The sequence below is a fragment of the Oncorhynchus nerka genome, linkage group LG9a (genome assembly GCF_034236695.1).
Source record: "Oncorhynchus nerka isolate Pitt River linkage group LG9a, Oner_Uvic_2.0, whole genome shotgun sequence".
NCBI lineage: Eukaryota > Metazoa > Chordata > Actinopteri > Salmoniformes > Salmonidae > Oncorhynchus > Oncorhynchus nerka.
Window position 1 is genome coordinate 52,218,224 of NC_088404.1, and position 20,332 is coordinate 52,238,555.

Below are 20,332 nucleotides of genomic sequence, written 5' to 3' on the forward strand. Positions count from 1 at the left end.
ATGGGGATGGATTACTTGTCTCTTGTTGTTGGACCTAAACGAGTTGTTATACGTCACCATCCGTTTCAGCATCTCCGGGGGCTGTAACACAGGAACCAGACAGTAGTCATTAGAGATTGACACTACGACACCTCGCTCCCCCCAAGCTACTTCCCTCCCTCTATGCCTTAGGGTGTGTCATGGCTGTTCTGTGAGGATCTGAACGGGTCAGATCAGCTTGGCAATGGATGACAATAACAAGGCCCTCTCTCTCCCACGGGGGGGGGGGCTCCTGGAGGGTTGACAGTTCACACCCTGTCATAAATTACAGGAGAAGGAGACTTTCTCTCCCACTCCAGTATTTAACCCAAGGAATGTTCTTTGTTTCACAGAAGTTTTCCGGCCGAAACTCTAGCACATCAAAAGTGAATACTGGAACAATAATTCTAACATAAGAATATGGGGAATGGTCAGTGGGGAGCTAAAGAAAACTACAGCCTGGTATGGTAACTTCATCACCCTCAACCGCAAGGCTCTCCAGAGGGTGGTGCAGTCTGCATAACGCATCACCGGCGGCAACCTACCAGCCCTCCATGACACCAACAGCACCCGATGTCACAGGAAGGCCAAAAAGATCATCAAGGACATCAACCACCCGAGCCACTGCCTGTTCACACCACTATCATCCAAAAGGCGAGGTCAGTACAGATGCATCAAAGCTGGGACTGAGAGACTGAAAAACAGCTTCTATCTCAAGGCCATCAGACTGCTAAAGAGCTATCACTAACTCAGAGAGGCTGCTGCCTACATTGAGACCCAATCACTGGCCACTTTAATAAATGAATCATTAATCACTTTATACAATTCACTCTAAATAATGCCACTTTAATAATGTTTACATATCTTACATTACTCCTATCACATGTATATACTGTATTTTATACCATCTACTGCACCTTGCTTATGCTGCTCAGCAATCGCTCATCCATATACTTACATGTACATATTCTCATTCACCCCTTTAGATTTGTGTGTATTAGGTAGTTGTTGGGGAAATGTTAGATATTACTGCACTGTCTGTACTAGAAGCACAAGCATTTCACTACACTCACATTATCATCTGCTAACCATGTGACAAATACAATTTAATTAAAAACTGTACGGATGTAATACTGTAACTTGGAAAGTATATCCCCTTTATCTGTCAAGTTTCCATCCAATACATTGTGCATATAATATTACATATTAAGAAAGTATTGTTGTTAAGATATGAAAGTGATTTTAGGAGGTATAAGAGAATCTATCTCCTATAAACTGTGCATAAGTAGGTAGCTACGCCACGATAAGGTCAGAGAGAGTGTCAGATGGACGGAACCGTCCCCTTCAGCCAGAGGACATAAAAGGCATGACAACAGAGATTAACATCAGACCAGGAAATGTGAGGCGGTAGCTACATGTATGAAAAGGTTGTAACTTGAACCTCAACACGAGGTGAAGAAATAAACTCACCTTCCTTTAGACAAGTGAGACGGCGAGCTGCAGCTTATGTCCATCGTGGTCCAAATGCTGAATAATCAACACGAGGTGTAGGTGAGAAGCTCACCTCCCAGACAATCACTGAGACAGTTGATTAGCTGTCTTGAGTCAAATATCTAGAAAAGCGAATCTAAGTGTGACTATCCTACTACGCTCATCACCAATGGGAACCGTCGACGCGGCTGGCTAGCTATCTTCCAGAGTGAACAATAGTAGAAGACGGGAAAGTGGAGACCCCTTTCAGACAATCAGAGCCGTACAGCTTGCCACTGAAAGGCCAACAACCTTCCTAAGGAGGGTTGGTTCCGACCGAACAAAGGCACTCACATGTAAATACATTCATGATCTCTTATTACAAACGGGCAGTGGTTTGTGTGCAAACTATATGATTAATGTGAGAATAGTTCTGAAATGTATCGACGATAAGTGTCTTTTTCTCTTTCTCTCCCTCTCCATGTTGTTGTGTAAAAAGCCACCATATTGTAGAAGTCCGCCAGGGACCTTTGTCTCATGTATTAAGTGTGTATGTTATCCTGTTATTATTTAGTTAACTTGTAAATAAATTATTCAACCAATTTGTGTAGTACTGAATCATGAGTAAGGCTGGTGTTTCTGTAGATGCATGAGGTTACGACTGTTCATAATGATAAGAGGTAATGATTAATAAGATGACTGTTTATTGATGTAATAGATATATCTTATAGAATTTAATTCGGGAGATGGTAAGTCTTTAAACAACCTCTTCCGTGGTGCCCCAAATTCCTAATGAGTTAGTTGTTACATGATTAATTTAGTCGGGTAACAATTAAACATAGTTAGTGGATTAAATAAATAACAGTCATCAGATGAATGAAAATAAAGTCACGACAGGTTGATTATAAATACTAGATGGTCAACTATCTGGGGGTATTTCAAGATATGCGGGGGCTTAGGAGGACTGTACTGCTGGAGAGGGCTGGTTAAATATACATTTGTAATATGGACATGGAATGTGTATTGTACTGTGAAATGTGGTTGAGAAGTGGTTTGATGGTATGCAATGCAATTTTTAGCTGCCGGGAGACTCACTGGGGTTACTGTGGTGTTTCAATATAGTGAGGATGGAAATACAAAAAGTCTCTCTCCGTTTCTCTCTTTATGAGTTGCTTCCTCTTTCTTTCAGAGTCTCTGTCTGGGCTCCCTCTGTCTGGGCTCCCTCTGTCTGGGCTCCCTCTGTCTGGGCTCCCTCTGTCTGGGCTCCCTCTGTCTAGGCTCCCGAGTGGCGCAGTGGTCTAAGGCACTGTATCTCAGTGCAAGAGGCATCACTATAGTACCTGATTCAAATCCAGGCTGTATCACATCTGGCTGTGATTGGGAGGGTGGCGCACAATCGGCCCAGCATTGTCCGGGTTTGGCCGGAGTAGGCCGTCATTGTAAATAAGAATGTATTCTTAACTGACTTGCCTAGTTAAATAAAGGTGAACTTAAACATTTTTTTTTTTAAGTCTGTCTCTCTGTCAACATCAGCAAAACCTTCACCTGGGATCAACTTCACTTTACAAGTGGTAGAGAAATAATTCTCCATGTTGGTACCACACTATCTAATCTGAATCCTAACTAGACTGTAGCTAAATGCTTTGGATCTTCTTGAGCTAACACAGTAGCCAATCAAAAGGGGACCATCGTGCTCTCACAGGACTTTGGTTGGTGCGTAAAACCTGTAAACTCATATAAGCAAAAATATGTGATGGGTCTGCACTCAAAAAGATGTTGCGTAAGGCTGATATCATTTTTCCATTTGGTTTATTATTTTATTTGCATCAGCAGTAGCGTAAACAGACGTTTCAGCTTTTAATGATCAGCATTTACAGGGCACACAGGTGAGCAACTGACGAGCAACAGGTGCTTCTAATCGGGGTTGCCACTCATCTGCCAATCAGATTCTCTGGTCTACACGCATACAAATGCAAAGAAATACAGAATTATAGGGTACGGGAGCGGGCACAAAGAGCAATTAGGGTTAATGAGATGTGAACCGTCCGCTCATTTGGATACACTATAGACATGTACGAGATAGCTTACCACAAAGGGCATCAGGCTAGGTCGTTCATAAATATGTGAGCCTAACTCATAAATGATATGCAAAATATGATATGGACAGTGTTCTTGATAGGACAGGGTTTAAATCGCTCACCTGTGGCCTATAAATTCTGTTTTGAATGAAAAATATTACCTACAGACTTGAAGAAGGCTGCAAAGCCAAAACGTTTGACGCAGTGAAAAGAATAAAACAATTGAAAAAATGGAAAAGTCAACTTTATGCGACATCTTTTGAGTGCTAACACAGCAGTCACCAAACGTCAAAGCCTGAAACGGACTGCGCTTAAACTGTACTGTAGGCTATATCCACGGGTGGTGGCCATCCATTTAATCAACAGGCACTTATGACAGGAGGGAGAGACGGGCTGAGATGGGCATCCTGTGTGGTCTAAATAGCAGCAGATAGAGTGTCAGTCTTACAGACGGACAGTGAGGCTTGAGAGGGTCTCAGCATCTATCAAACTGCAGCAGAGCTTCTCCTCCGTTTCTGTGACTCTGACTCATAAGGCATTCTGGATAACGGCTTGGGTTGGTCTGGTGATCTCGATTCCGTCCCACTGGTCTTTCAGCAATCGCTCTCCTACCATTCACCCCCGTGGACCTGTCCCCTTTCAGATGAATAGCATCGCAAAGACTCAGACAACCTATAGACAACCTATCGGGAACATCAATGTATTCCGAATTTCAGACAGACAATGAAACAATACACTCTCACTCCTGTCACTATTGGAAGGCGAGTCATGTTCTGATGCTGTATCATTTCACTCCGTTACTAAGAAGTTCTGCAGCTAAACTGCAAAAGACTATCACGCTCTCTCAGTTTGTGGATTCAATTTGACAACAGAATTGGACGATATATAAAAGCCAGGCCTGATCCTCCCTTGGTTTTTCTGGATGGTGATGACACGTGGTAAATGACCAGTTGGGAGCAGAGTAATGACAGGGTCTCCTCCTGATAAGGAAGTTAGCATCGGTACACTAACCAGCCTTGTCTGGTGCGGCAGAGAAACAGCGTGAACAAACGTAGCACCCCGGCTAGGGAGAGTGACAGGAGAACACAGCAAGCATGCGGAGAGGGGTTGAGGGTGTTTAGGGAGAGGGAGAGAGGAGGAGTAGGCGGACAGTGCTGAGTCTGTGTTTCTTACCAGGCCCTCAGCGTGTAGGGTAGGTCGATGGGACTGATTCTGGGACAGCATGACTGGTTTAGACATGACAGGGGCCATCTGACGCCTCTGGTTGGGCGGGCTAGGAGCGATTTGCTATTAGAAACATCCGAGCAGTGGCAGAAAGGACAGCAAACAATGGGGTTACAGTGGGCTTCAGTGAGCAGAGCGCCATGGACATTATTGATAAGAAAACATAGGGATTCTACTGCTAAAACCCAGAGCAAACCGCTCATTATAAAACCAGTGACATCAGAGCTTTAACCCTGTGATTTTACCCTATATACACTACCGTTCAAAAGTTTGGGGTCACTTAGAAATGTCCTTGTTTTTGAAAGAAAAGCACATTTTTTTGTCCATTAAAATAAAATAAAATTGATCGGAAATACAGTGTAGACATTGTAAATGCTGTAAATGACTATTGTAGCTGGAAACTGCAGATTTTTTATGGAATATCTACATAGGTGTACAGAGGCCCATTGCCAGCAACCATCACTCCTATGTTCCAATTGCACGTTTGTTAGCTAATCCAAATTTATCAGTTTAAGGGCTAATTGATCTTTAGAAAGCCCTTTTGCAATTATGTTAGTACAGCTGAAAACTGTTGTGCTGATTAAAGAAGCAATAAAACTGGCCTTCTTTAGAGTAGTTGAGTATCTGGTACATCAGCATTTGTGGGTTCGATTACAGGCGCAAAATGGCCAGGCACATTCTTCTGAAACTCATCAGCCTATTCTTGTTCTGAGAAATGAAGGCTATTCCATGTGAGAAATTGCCAAGAAACTGAAGATCTGGTAAAACGCTGTGTACTACTCCCTTCACAGAACAGTGTAAACTGGTTATAACCAGAATAGAAAGAGGAGTGGGAGGCCCCAGGGGGAACAACTGAGCAAGAGGACAAGTACATTAGAGTGTCTAGTTTGAGAAACAGGCACCTCACAATTCCTCAACTGGCAGCTTCATTAAATAGTACCCACAAAACACCAGTCTCAACGTCAACAGTGAAGAGGCGACTCTGGGATGCTGGCCTTCTAGGCAGAGTTCCTCTGTCCTGTGTCTGTGTTCTTTTGCCCATCTTAATCTTGTTATTTGAATGGACTTTTTTTTCTAAGTGACTCCAAACTTTTGTATATGTGGTATATATGATATATGTTTAACCCCGTAAGATCAGAGCCCTGGGAATGTTCCAGAACTATGAAGAACTCTAAAGTCAACAGCTCTCCAGCTTGTCTAAACATTTGCTGACATCACAGAAGAACTTCCTCCACTACAGGAGCGATCTAGGCAGGCTCCACTGACCACTCTCTCAAAGATCGAATGACGGGAGGGAGCAGACTTACCAGGGAATTGCTTACATTGGAGATGCCACTGATATGGGAAGTGTTTCTCATCACCTGAACCAGGAAAACACAGTAGTATCATGTACTTATCCCTGAATGACCATTATAGAACACTACTGGAATTGTAATGTCACACACACACACACACACACACACACACACACACACACACACACACACACACACATACACACAGTGGTGGTTTCAAATGGAACACACATGTGGGAAAGGAGATATCATGCACTTGAAGAGGAGCTATTAAGTCGTGACTCACAACTTCTCTCGTCTACACACGATCTTACCCACCATGTCACACCATGCAACTCTACACCCACTGCTGTCAAATACGATAACACAATACAAAATCAGAGCCACCGCAAACAGACCGAATAAAAACCAACAACTGCATCCATGGTTGCACTTCATCGGAGAGGAAGTTGACATTGTTCTTCACAACATTCAGTCAGCGCGACTCAGTGATGTGTTTCCTCTCCCTTTCATGAATGAAATAACCATGCATCTTCCCGGCACAGATCATGCAGAGTACCGTCCTTAAACATTCCCCTGCCCCCTTGATGTTCTGAGATCTGAAGGAACAAGATGTTAGCAGGAATGTAACAGCATCTCTTCCCTCAACCAATTGGGTGGTTTAGTGGGTGCCATCACAGTAGTTGCTAACACCTGTCCGCTCCTATCAGCTCTGCTTAAAACGTTTTTGGGGGAAGGGCAAGGGAAACAGGCTAGGGGTTGTTTTCAAACCAAGCCATAGTCACACCAGGGAGGCTACCTTAGGGCTGGAGGGGTAGGACATTTCACTGGCGTTGGACGAGTAGTAACCGCCCCTCGGCATGTACCCGCCCCCTTCCCACTCGCTCCTTGTCTCTGGGGGACTGGTGGGGTGGTGGTGGTACCCTCCATGGGACCCTCCCCCCGGCTGCTCCTCAGGGTGCTGGGAGGGTGGAGGCGGAGAGGGTGGGGAAGGAGGAGGGGGAGGCTGAGGGGAGGGACGGGGAGAGGACGGGGGCCTGTAGGACTGGAAGGTAGGGGGATAGTGTGAGGAGGAGGGAGGAAAGTGGGAGATTGGGGTAGGAGGGTAGTGAGAGGAGATGGAGGTAGGAGGGTACTTAGAAAAAGGAGGTGGAGGTGGGGGTGGAGGTGGAGGTGGGGTGGCGGAGGAGGAGGAGGAGGAGGAGGAGGGGGCTGGCGTCCTCTGGAGGCCGCGGTAGAAGCAGAGGGAGGGGGCTTGCGGGTGGAGGGGGAGAAGGGGGAGGCGTTGGGGCGATGGTCGTGGTGAGGCAGGAGAGAAGTTGGGGATGGTGGGGTTGAGTCTGGGAGAGGGTGGAGGGAGAGGTAGGGGGGGCGGGGGCTGGGAGGAAGAAGGCTGGGTGGGGGCCAGTCTCTTCAGGGGCCCCCTCAGGCTCTGGTCCACCTCATCCAAGTTCAAATCATCAAGGTCAGTGGTGGCCAGCTGGAGACCCCCGGGGAAACGCCTCACCATGGGCCCAGAGGCAGGAGACCGAGGAGGGGACATCTGAAGGACAAGCCCAGCCTCTCAGACACTCACAACCACAGAGCTATCATGGTACACACAGTCACAGAGCATTGTGGCCTACGAAAAATATATTAATTAGCAACAGAAGGGAAAAAACATGAAATGATTGAAGAAAAGTTACTACACATAAAGGTATCAGATGTGATAGGACCACCGGTGTTCCTAGCTGATACACAGATAAGAGAAGGGGTTCTAGATGTACCTCTGGGGACTCGTTCTCCACACAGGAAATCTGTTCCAGGCGTGTCTGACAGAGACGTTCCACCCAGTGCTGCACCTTCTCTGACTCCTCCAGATCCTCCCGCTCTGTCTCTGACACCTGGGGCACGGCACAGCGCAACGCAATACTCAAGCCTGGGTCCCTGACTCCCGTATTAAAAAACATACTGTATAACTCAAGGCTGGGTCCCTGACTCTTGTATAGAACAACATACTGTATAACTCAAGGCTGGGTTAGGGCTTAGTCATACACCAAAGTATAAATGAATAAAGAAGACCCACCCTATTGGCAAGGTGCTGATGGGAAGTCAACTCAGAAGATGAAAGTCACTCTATTCTCATGTTATGTTATTTCCTCACTCATACAGAATCACGTTCCACAGAACTCCTACCTCCTGCGCCAGTCTACGGATCCTTACTCCAACCTCCTGCGCTTGTCTACAGATCCTTACTCCGACCTCCTGCGCCAGTCTACTGATCCTTACTCCTACCTCCCGCGTCAGTCTACTGATCCTTACTCCTACCTCCCGCGTCAGTCTACTGATCATTACTCCTACCTCCTGCGTCAGTCTACTGATCCTTACTCCTACCTCCTGCGCCAGTCTACTGATCATTACTCCTACCTCCTGCGTCAGTCTACTGATCCTTACTCCTACCTCCTGCGTCAGTCTACTGATCCTTACTCCTACCTCCCGCATCAGTCTACTGATCATTACTCCTACATCCCGCGCCAGTCTACTGATCATTACTCCTACCTCCTGCGTCAGTCTACTGATCGTTACTCCTACCTCCCGCACCAGTCTACTGATCATTACTCCTACCTCCCGCGTCAGTCTACTGATCATTACTCCTACCTCCCGCGCCAGTCTACTGATCATTACTCCTACCTCCTGCGTCAGTCTACTGATCATTACTCCTACCTCCTGCGTCAGTCTACTGATCGTTACTCCTACCTCCCGCGCCAGTCTACTGATCATTACTCCTACCTCCCGCGTCAGTCTACCGATCACAATTCCTACCTCCCGCGCCAGTCTACTGATCATTACTCCTACCTCCTGCGTGAGTCTACTGATCGTTACTCCTACCTCCCGCACCAGTCTACTGATCATTACTCCTACCTCCTGCGTCAGTCTACTGATCATTACTCCTACCTCCCGCGCCAGTCTACTGATCATTACTCCTACCTCCTGCGTCAGTCTACTGATCATTACTCCTACCTCCTGCGTCAGTCTACTGATCATTACTCCTACCTCCCGCGTCAGTCTACTGATCATTACTCCTACCTCCCGCGCCAGTCTACTGATCATTACTCCTACCTCCCGCGCCAGTCTACTGATCATTACTCCTACCTCCCGCGCCAGTCTACTGATCATTACTCCTACCTCCCGCGTCAGTCTACTGATCATTACTCCTACCTCCCGCGCCAGTCTACTGATCATTACTCCTACCTCCCGCGCTAGTCTACTGATCATTACTCCTACCTCCTGCGTCAGTCTACTGATCATTACTCCTACCTCCTGCGTCAGTCTACTGATCATTACTCCTACCTCCTGCACCAGTCTACTGATCATTACTCCTACCTCCTGCGTCAGTCTACTGATCGCTACTCCTACCTCCCGCGCTAGTCTACTGATCATTACTCCTACCTCCCGCGTCAGTCTACTGATCATTACTCCTACCTCCTGCGTCAGTCTACTGATCGTTACTCCTACCTCCCGCACCAGTCTACTGATCATTACTCCTACCTCCCGCGCCAGTCTACTGATCATTACTCCTACCTCCTGCACCAGTCTACAGATCATTACTCCTACCTCCTGCGCCAGTCTACCGATCACAATTCCTACCTCCTGCACCAGTCTACTGATCTTCAGCTGCTTCTCTCGTTCATACATCTCCTCTTTCTCTGCAGCCAGCTTGAGCTCAAACTCCATCTCCTTCTTGTTTTTCCTCTGTTCCTGCAGGGTGTCTGTGTTGGACACCTTCTTCTTCTTCCTCTTCTTCTCTCCTTTCTGAGATATCATTAATATTCATCGTTACGGAAACCAGGGAGAAACCAGAACCCATTCCACCCCAAACCGTCCAAACCGTACAAGGACCAAGACTAGAAACTGCACAATAAGGTTCGACAATAATATATTATAGAACCGCCACGGCACTGTGGTGACAGAACCAGTAAACGAGTGATGTTATGTTTGCTCAAAGTTAAATATGTCCGTTAGATTTGACAGAACACATCTCACAGCACACCAAACCGCGACCGTACAGAATACCTTGCGGAGCGTGGGCAGCTTCCCTTCGTAGCGATAAAACCATCCGAAAGCTATAGAGAGAAAAAAAAACAATGCCAAACAGAGTCACTCGGATGCCGAGGCAGGAATTAGCCTGGTCACAGATTTGTTTGTGCTTTCACCTACTCCACTGTCATTGTCAAGCCAAACCTGCATTGCATGACAATTCCACGTAGAGAGCAGGAACAGACTGACACTCAGGCTAAGGAGGACTCAGAGCAGAACTTTCAGCAACTATGGAGAAAAAGCATGCGACAGTTCGGCAACTGAATCCACCTGCACGCGACAGAAATGAATGGAGAAAGACAGCTCAAAGGGTCGTATTGAGAAAGATGGCACCGTGTTAAGAGGAATGCTAGGCAGTTTCTGAAATACATGAACAGCTAGCTAAAGCAGAAACAGCCTAGCATCCAGGCTATCCCTACTAAGGTGTGGGAGCCTGTCAGTGGGTTTTGATTGTCAAAGGAAATCGAGCATGTAGTGCGTGGTATTGTAGTGCGTCTCTGACACTGCGATCTGTGGGTACACTGTGAGACCCGTCACTCACTTCACTCCCCTCTTCCTCCTCCTCCTCCTGCTGCTCTTCGTCGTCGTCGTCAGCCTGAAAAGAGCTTGCTCCAATGTCTGGCAGTGGAGGAAGTCAGAGAAGCACGGCACACAGTGGAGGAAGAGAGGAGACAGACAGAAGAGGAGGAAACCTCTTCAGAAGAGGTGAAACACAACTGTAAGTCTAGGCCCTTACAGTTTCTGCTGATCTACACGGCCTTCCTTGGATCTATTCATTCATCTGTAGCCCTCAAACGCAACTCTGGACCTCGAAGACAGTTCCACTGCATTTTGTCATTGTTCCCCTCGAGTCAGGAAGCGCCAAGTCTAAGTCCAAGAGGTTTCTAAACAGCTTCTACCCCCAAACCATAAGACTCCTGAACATATAATCAAATGGCTAACGAGACTATTTGCATTACCCCCCCTACTCTCTGTTGTTATCATCTATGCATAGTCACTTTAATAACTCTACCTACATGTACATATTACCTCAACTAACCGGTGCCCCCCGCACAGTGGCTCTTTACTGGTATCCCCCTGTATATGGTCTCGCTATTGTTATTTTGCTGCTGCTCTTTAATTACTTGTTACTTTTATTTCTTATTCTTCTTTGTATTTTTTTTAAGTAAGCATTTCACTGTAAGGTCTCCTACACCTGTTGTATTCAGCGCACGTGACTAATAAAATATGATTTTATTTAGACCTGTGACACCAGGTGTGTGCAATTAATTATCAGGTAGAAAAGAAAACCAGCAGGCTCCGGACCTTCTGGGGTCAGAGTTGAGTACCCCTGCTCTACAGATTCATTAGACACTATCAGAGGGACCACCTGACCTACTGTTCTTACCAGAGTTCTTGGACTTGGGGGGTGCGGTGTTGATTTCAGGCGGGGCCGGGGAGGGACTCTTGGTTTTGGGTTGCTCTCTAGGCGCCCAGTCCTCCTCCCACTCCCTGTGGTGCTTCCTCTCCGCAGCCTCGATCCTACGCACACACAGGCGCACACACAAACGCATGCATCCACACAAGCGCGCGCACATAGACACACACAGGTCAGGAGGTCACTGGGTCATCCCAACTAAACATTCTCTGATATAGTTGTGAACACACAAGAGAACTGAAGCTCTCTGAGCTCAACTACACGGTCTGTGAAGTTTTGATAGATCCTGGGTTCCCTTCATGCAATACTCCCAGTCCCTGACTGATCTGCCTGTTTGACTGCGGAAATAATTTGCCATAGGCGTAACATTACGTACGTAACATACACAATACATATATTACAGAAAGAGCAATGAATTTGCAAAGCGGGGTGAAAACCCACTTCTCCATCTCCTTCCGATAGCGTTCCTCTTCCTCGGCAGTCTTCTGAGAAATCTCCATCTTTCTCCTGTTCGCAACACAAAGAAACATTTATATGTATTTATATGTGCGGTATGGATGACTAAAATCCAATTTTATGGGAAATAACAACATATTCTGAAATTGTATAGGACTGAGACACTGTATATACTACAGCCTATTCTTCTGGAGATAGCGTCAGTATGATAGATTCACTATGTTAGCTATGTTGATGACAGGTTTGTACACTGAGTGTACAAAACGTTAAGAACACCTGCTCTTTCTATGACAAACTGACCAGGTGAATCCAGGTTAGAGCAATGATCCCTTCAATCTGTGTAAATGAAGGGGTGGAGACAGGTTAAAGAATGATGTTTAAGCCTTCAGACAATTGAGACATGGATTGTGTGTGTGCGCGCCGTTCAGATGGTAACAGGGCAAGACAAAATATTGAAGTGCCTTTGAACGGGGTTTGCAACGCTGCTGGGGTTTTTCACGCTCAACAGTTTCCCTGGTTTTCAAGAACGGTCCACCACCCAAACGACATCCAGCCAACTTGACACAACTGTGGGAAGCATCGGGGTCAACATCGGCCAGCATCCCCATGGAAAGCTTTCAGACACCTTGTAGTGTCCATGCCCAGACGAATTGAGGCTGTTCTGAATATTAGGATATACACTGGCATACTCAGTGGTATATCTCATTTGTCAATCAGGGGAAAAAACAAATATTTTGTTTTGCTTGTCTCTGATTGCTATCACTGCTAGTGAAACGCCTGTTATTTTCTAGTGTACAGAGCCAAGAGATACAGTCTCTGTGCTCTATGGCTGTCAGCACCTGACTATTTTGGCAAACTGAACGTGGGTTATCAAGTGAAAACCAACATACAGTATGTTTCAGTCCTCACGTATTGTCTGTGCTCTCCCTCTCTCTCTCTGGGTGTGTCAAGAGAGGCATCTGTTCATAAAGCATATGCACAGACAACAATAACTTTTAGCAAAAATACATAATGATCAGTTTATGAATTCCCAATTGCCAAAGCTTCAGCTCTCTGAATAAAATAATCATTTAAAGTCATCAATTGTTGGTTTTGGTGCTTTTTCTGTCAAACCTTCCCATCATTATTTGGGCTGCCTATTCCGTACAATAGTTCAGTACAATCGTTTTCCCTCCAAAGGGCCTTATCTATTCTGATAAAGCCCCAGCCACATTGGAAATATGTTTGACCACTTCTTTGAGTTGCCCTTGATGATTTTAAATGCCATACATCCAATGATGTGGTTTAAATTGGGTTTTAAATCTCAAAACCAATCAACCAATCAATCAGTCCACTGATATCCACTCACTGCCTCTCTTTCTCCTGCTGCTCCTTGACCATCTTGTTAGTCTCCAGGGCAACCCTTTTCTGGTGCATCAACTCTCGTCTGTCCAGCTCCCTGCGAGCCTCCACCGCCAGACGCTCCTCGTCTGTCATAAACAACTCACTGCCCTGTGGGGGGGAGAGGGGGTCAGAGGATTCAAATATCTCAATTTTTAAACATTTGGTGTGCCTTAGAATTAAAAACCTCCTATCGATTACCAAACGTTGTATATATAATGTATGCCTCTGGGGTTGGACACCCAAACATTTGATACGGCTGACAGCCTGTTCTGAACTGGAGGAACTCGTGCGACAACAAGTTGCCCCTCCCCCCCATGCCTCCCGCTGATTGGGCACCTTTTGTCTGTGAATTAAGAGGACTCGATGTATTTTGAAAGGTGATACGTTTGAGGATTATAACAAATACAGCGTTGATGTCATACAAGCCATATCATAAAACTGATGCCATAAACAGTGTCAACGTTTAGGATCACTATGTTTGATGTACAGTTAGTTACAAGATGACATGACATCACACCCTGGGTTGTTCTGAACGGAATGAGACGATGTTTGTCGATTGAGAGAAAGAAAAATGTGCTGCAGCACACGCACCTGAATGCACTCGTGACTGCGTTCTATACAACCTCTCCCTCTTATTTGAGGCGTCAGGTAGCCTAGTGGTTAGAGCGTTGGGCCAGTAACTGAAAGGTTGCTAGATTAAATCCCGGACCTGACAAGGTCAAAATCTGTCGTTCTGCCCCTGAACAAGGCAGTTAACCCACTGTTCCTAGGCCGTCATTGTAAATAAGCATTTGTTCTTTGGTCTAATCATTTTTTATTTGTATTTATTTTTTTACCTTTATTTAACTAGGCAAGTCAGTTAAGCACAAATGATTATTTAAGAACAAATCCTTATGTTCCCATAATCTCCAAACTGTTCCCTTTCAATTACTAGCATGGTTATGCGTATACCTTTCATATCTCTTCTGTAAGAAACATTTCAATTTAGCCCTAACCACATAGGCCCATTCCCACGAGTGTAATTAACTCAGCCACCAGACCTGTGTGGAAGCACCTGCTTTCAAGACTTTGTATCCCTTTTTAACTCAAGCATTTCCTTTATTTTGGCAGTTAACTGTATGTCACCGGTGTTAACTCGCTCAAGTATATGGACGAATCAATAAGAGGCACTCTGCACTTGTTTGCACACAAAGCAACAGAACATTTACACAGGAACAATTCTCAATTGAACGGTACCTCCTCTGCTAGCAGTAAATGAGAGGAGACGTCGTGTGGCAAGAACACAGCCCTGTAACTGAGGCCTGATGACAACCACCTTGGTAAATGACTTTCCGAAATGAGTAATGTTTTCCTCCAGAAGCAGACTTTGTAAATGTAACATGTTCGAAAGATAGACATACACATTATCCTACTCTGTAGGTGAATATAATGCAGATCACAGGAGGTTGGTGGCACCTTAATTGGGGAGGAGGGGCTCGTGGTAATGGCTGGAGCGGAATGAGTGGAACGGTATCAAATACATCAAACACGCGGTTTCCACGTGTCTGATGCCATTCCATTTGCTCCGTTCCAGACATTATTATGAGCCGTCCTCCCCGCAGCAGCCTCCACTGATGCAGATGTTGTCGTCTACTGCATTACCTGTGTAAACTGTGGTGCAGGTATAAAGCTTACTTGGCTCTAGGGTAAACTTGGATAAAAGATAGATTTTTATCAAAGTTATTCACATTTTCCAAAATTGTCAAAACTTCTAGGGGTATGAGAGACTCCAGTAGGAACTAACATGCTGAACACACCGCTCACGTTGCAAAATAATGTACACATACATGTTATTCAATCATTTAATCCAAACTGCTCGAGGGTGCCAACGAGCATCTGCGTAGCCAGGTGCTAAAGTAGAACTTGGTTCTATTTTGTATGCTTGACGCGCTGCAAGTCCCGCCCCTCCCATCTCCAGTCCAGTTGGTGGAGGTAATGCACCTTAAAGTTGGTTGCCAACCTCCATATAAAGTCCACAGAAGAAGAAGAACAAGACCGAAGGAGGAGAGATCACTGGAAACAAACTAGGTTTCCCCTTTTATCTATGGAATAATTGTCGGACTAGAGAACACATGATTTTGTGACTCAAAATGAGTCAAAATTCTACAAAGATCCAGAAAAAAAAGGACCTTGTGCATTTCAGGTAAAATAACAACCCAATGTTTATATCCCAGGACAAATTAGCTAGCAACAGCAAGCTAGGTAATGGTCATGAATGTTTCATGTGTTTCAACCTCTCCCCAAATGAATATAGTTGGTTCATAGTTCGTTTTGATATTTCAACCTGCGTGTTCTGATCGCGTCTGGGATGAATGGACAAAATCAACATGCTCGCGATGGCAGAGTCTAGTCAGCATGTAAAAGTAATAAATCAAGTAAGACTCGGCTGCAGATAAATTGGGGAAATGTTAAGGAAGCACTATTCATAGAGCCGGCCCTAGGCATAAGTGACATAAGCAACCTCTTAGGGTCCCGCGGCCGCTAGGGGTCCCCTGAACCCCCGAAAATTTAGTTGGAGTCTCAATTTAGTGTTGAGAGTTAGAGTAGTAGAACACACAAGGTGCAGTTTCGAAATGTGTTTGGGCATCAGCAGGTTTTCTTTTGTTATGTCAGTCCCTGAAAGTCACTCATTTAGCCTATGTCAGTAAAACATTTTTAGATTGGTAAATCAGTCTAGCCAGCTATAAAAACTTGTAGTAATCACGGTCGGATTACAGACTGAGCACGCAGGACACGTGCAAAACTGTATCTCTGCCCTATGGCAAAATGAGTCGAGTTGCATGCAATTAGTTCTAAAATTGCTAAATCTTCTCTCCGCTCCATGGCAAAATGTGTATAATTGCAGCAAATTTGCTTCAAAACTGCAACATTTTCTCTAAGCACCATGGCAAAACATGCAGAATTGCAGGAAGTGTACTTACATTTTTTCTCTCCGATGTCAAGCGGGGGGCCACTAAAATGTTTTGGGGGTGGGGGAGGCCCTGGCGGTGTACTTACTGCGCCGGTGAGAACTGTGATGGTTAGACTCCTGCTACTCTTCAGAACTCTTACAGCCTGCAGACGCAATAAAGACAAAACTTAACTGAGCAATAAAAACAAAACTTTCCAAAGCAAATTCATTATTTACCAAGCAAAACAGTTTTCTGGATGTATAAAACCTTTGTCTGCATTTCATGTGTCCTACCTCTTTGTGGTCCAGATTGGTGAATTCCACCCCGTTCACCTCCACGATCTGGTCACCAATCTACCAACACAAAACACAATACAATCCACAATTCTAACCATGTTAAAACACACACACATTTCAGTACTTTATTTGGTTCCACATTGGGACATTGTGGCATACTGGCATAGACCCAAATACAGTGCCTTCATTAAAACCTCTTAGGGATAGCCTCCTTTTTTCAATTTTCGCCTAAAATGACATGCCCAAATCTAACTGCCTGTAGCTCAGGTCCTAAAGCGGGGATATGCATATTCTTGGTATCATTTGAAAGGAAACACTTTGCAATTTGTGGAAATGTGCATTGAATGTAGGAGAATATAACACAATAGATCCGGTAGAAGAAAATACAAAGAAATAAACTACTTATTTTCTACCACCTTCTTTGAAATGCAACAGAAAGGTCCCAAATCTAGCCATCACTCTGGTTGTAATTCCGATGGTGTCCACAAGAGGCCAGCAGTGTATGTGCAAAGTTTCAGACTGATAACTTGAAGTATGAGCAAGCTACATGATATTTAGTGTGAAGTCACCCAGGTACACTTGGGCAAATCGTGAAGGATATATTTACATTTACATGCATTTACATACAAATTTTCTGCAAAAAATATCATCAAATCTGTATACTTGGACTTTGATTTAGCTTTTCCAGTATTAGTGACCAAATTTGGTGTCTTATAGGATATACTACACTCCTAATGATATAGTGAAGTCTGGTTACGTTCTAGGATCTCTGAGGAATACATTTGAATGTAATTTGACTGGTTGAAACAACATTTAGGGTTAGATTTTCACAGATTCCTTTCTTTGCTAATTGAACGAGTGGAAATACAAAATCGATCGTGCATGCTATATGGACATTTTTGGGATATGAAAAAGGATTTTATCTAACAAAACGACACTTCATGTTATCTCTGGGACCCTTTGGATGATAAATCAGAACAAGATTTCAGAATGTAAGTACACATTTCACCTTCAGAGGTGAATTTATCAAACCTACCGCGGTGAAAAAAAAGTGTTTTGCTGTTAGGAGCTCTCCTCAAACAATAGCAAGGCATTTTTTTCTCAGTAATAGCTACTGTAAATTGGACAGTCTGGTTATATTAACAAGAATTGAAGCTTTCAACCGATATAAGACACTTTTATGTACAGAAATTAGTTGTTTCTCTAAAATCTGCGATCATGACACAGGGTGCTGCACGATTTACAACTGCCCCGTTGACGGCACGTTTATCCCTAAAAAGTTCATTAAATATATGTTTTCTCACCCATCTACACACAATACCCCATAATGACAAAGTGAAAACATGTTTTTAGACAGCAGCTTACCAATCACTGCACCTGTACACAGCCCATCTGTAAATAGCCCACCCAACTACCTCATCCCAATACTGTTATTATTATTTTATTTTTTGCACCACAGTATCTCTACTTGCACATCATCATCTGCACATCTATCACTCCAGTGTTTAATTGCTAAATTGTAATTATTTCGCCACTATGGCCTATTTATTGCCTTAGATTTTTCTATTGTGTTATTGACTGTCTATCCCGTGTGTAACTCTGTGTTTTTGTTTTTGTCGCACTGCTTTATCTTGGCCAGGTCGCAGTTGTAAATGAGAACTTGTTCTCAACTGGCTAACCTGGTTAAATAAAGGTTAAATAAATAAATTAATAAAATGGGTAAGAAATTCAATTTAATCTATTTTGAATTCAGGCTGTAACACAACAAATGTGAAATAAGTCAAGGGGTATGAATACTTTCTGAAGGCACTGTAGATGGAATCTTGACACAAACACTCACACAATATTGAGACATGGTTCAGAAAAAGGTTTCCAATCGAGTGAAGATTTCTCATTGATCTTGACAAAACACTATGGGTCCATACTTTTCAGTTGAAACTTTTTCTCTGTCTCAAAATGTGCATCGGCCAATGAAAATTGTTGATGTAGTTGCACATGGCACATTCTGTCAACCGTGGGAGCTTACATAGACAGATGCACTGAGTATAGGGTCTGAATACTTGTGTAAATAAGGTATTTATGTTTTTTATGTTTAATATATTTGCTTTCGAAAAATCTGTTTTTGATTTGTCATTATGGGTTATTGTGTGTAGATTGATGAGGAAAAACATTCATTTAATCCATTTAAAAAAAGGTTTATGTTCGCAAGTATGGTCCCAACAAGTTGACTGGTTGTCATCGTGATACATTTCTACATGTTCATTACAAAGTGGTTTACAGTACGCTAGACAGGGCCAAACTCTTACCTGCAGTCCTACTTCAGCAGCGAGGGATCCAGATTTGACGTTACTGATGTAGATGCCAGGCTTCTGTGTGGGGCCACTGGAGATGCTGACGCCCATGCCCTTGGTGCCCACCAGGCTCAGGAACACCTTCTTCTCCTTGATCTCCTTCCCTCCCATGGATGCCAGGCCTGCCACACTGCTCTTCTTATCCTGAGAGAGAGAGAGAGAGAGAGAGAGAGAGAGAGTGAAAGAAAGAGAGGGGGAGGGGGGGGCAGAGAGTGAAAATAGAGATTGTACAATTCCGTGGTTGCATTACAGTGTGTTGCTTTTTCTGCCTCCTTATTGGTAGGTCACTCTGGATAAGTGTTTATTAAATTACTCAAATGAGAATGAAGAAGGGCCAAATGGTGCTCCACTTCAAAGAATATGAGAGAATATTTCATCTCAAAGAAAAATTTATCTCATTCTCACCCCAGAATCAGACACAAATTGGTCCACGAACTGCCACTTCAGAGGCTCCTCTGTTGTACTAGAGAAGAACAGAAAGCGTGGAATAAATCCGATTCTATATTCATTCATGTATTTATTTCAGCTTTATTTGATCAGGAAGATCCCTTGAGTAAGATTTTGTGAGCAACACCTGGCACAGGAAATACATCAATCAATAATCTAGCTACCATCTCAGTGCTCACCGGATACCCCTTGCCCAGGACAGGATTTCTTGTTTTATTTTGATCACAGTCTTTTCTAAAGCAGAAAGGTGTCAAATACAATACCAACAAAGAGAGAAACAGCCCTACCTCTTCACTGGTATCATCCCAACCTCTGCACAAATAAAAGGATCAAAATTGAAGTAAGTTATGAATATTCACTTTTGTATTTGACATGAGGGTGAGTGCGTATATTGGTTGGGTGGATTTAGTTTAACTTACGCCGGACTTTGAGCGACACGATTTTCTTGGTCTTGATGAGGTTGATGACTTCCTCGTGGATACAGGAAGAGATGGCGTATCCATTGATGCGGACAATCTCATCTCCCATCTGGAGGTCACACAGAGGTCAGATGTTACGACCAGCACTTTTTATGTAGTGTGACAGTGTGTGGCTACTTTTCTGAGTGTTATGTTTCACAGTGTATGTTTGCCTCTCTTTAAATATTTGACCACATCCCATCCACCCTCCATACTGGTACTACATGACATTGAAAATACGTATTTTGGGTTGAAAATAAGTCAACGTCTTGTGCTCACTGGGTAAGGATGAGTCTCAGAAGTGTTTTTTTTCTCCTAGATGCCAGACAGGATGGCTGTGTCACCTCGGCTGTAGCTGTGTGTCAATTTGTGTCACCGGTTATTGAGCTAATGGAAGTGTGTGACATCTTGTCACGCCGGTTGAGGGGAATA

General features: G+C 44.3%; 1 protein-coding gene across 4 annotated transcripts in view; it reads right to left on the reverse strand.

The window, feature by feature from the left end:
• Nucleotides 1–20,332, reverse strand: part of LOC115134488 (harmonin) — a 42,919-nt gene that overhangs the window by 17,067 nt on the left and 5,520 nt on the right. For 3 of the 4 annotated variants that reach the window (XM_065022681.1, XM_065022679.1, XM_029668511.2), the window contains exons 5-20: nt 19,862–19,970; nt 19,730–19,754; nt 19,401–19,458; nt 18,951–19,139; nt 16,642–16,701; nt 16,455–16,511; nt 13,384–13,526; nt 12,021–12,086; nt 11,550–11,683; nt 10,139–10,188; nt 9,713–9,877; nt 7,852–7,968; nt 6,885–7,628; nt 6,098–6,151; nt 4,740–4,853; nt 16–81 (exon numbers count right to left, since the gene is read on the reverse strand). In XM_065022681.1, the coding sequence (XP_064878753.1) occupies nt 16–81; nt 4,740–4,853; nt 6,098–6,151; nt 6,885–7,628; nt 7,852–7,968; nt 9,713–9,877; nt 10,139–10,188; nt 11,550–11,683; nt 12,021–12,086; nt 13,384–13,526; nt 16,455–16,511; nt 16,642–16,701; nt 18,951–19,139; nt 19,401–19,458; nt 19,730–19,754; nt 19,862–19,970 (2,151 nt within the window). The remainder of the gene's footprint in view (nt 1–15; nt 82–4,739; nt 4,854–6,097; nt 6,152–6,884; nt 7,629–7,851; nt 7,969–9,712; nt 9,878–10,138; nt 10,189–11,549; nt 11,684–12,020; nt 12,087–13,383; nt 13,527–16,454; nt 16,512–16,641; nt 16,702–18,950; nt 19,140–19,400; nt 19,459–19,729; nt 19,755–19,861; nt 19,971–20,332) is intronic. The other variant, XM_065022680.1, reaches the window with a different exon arrangement.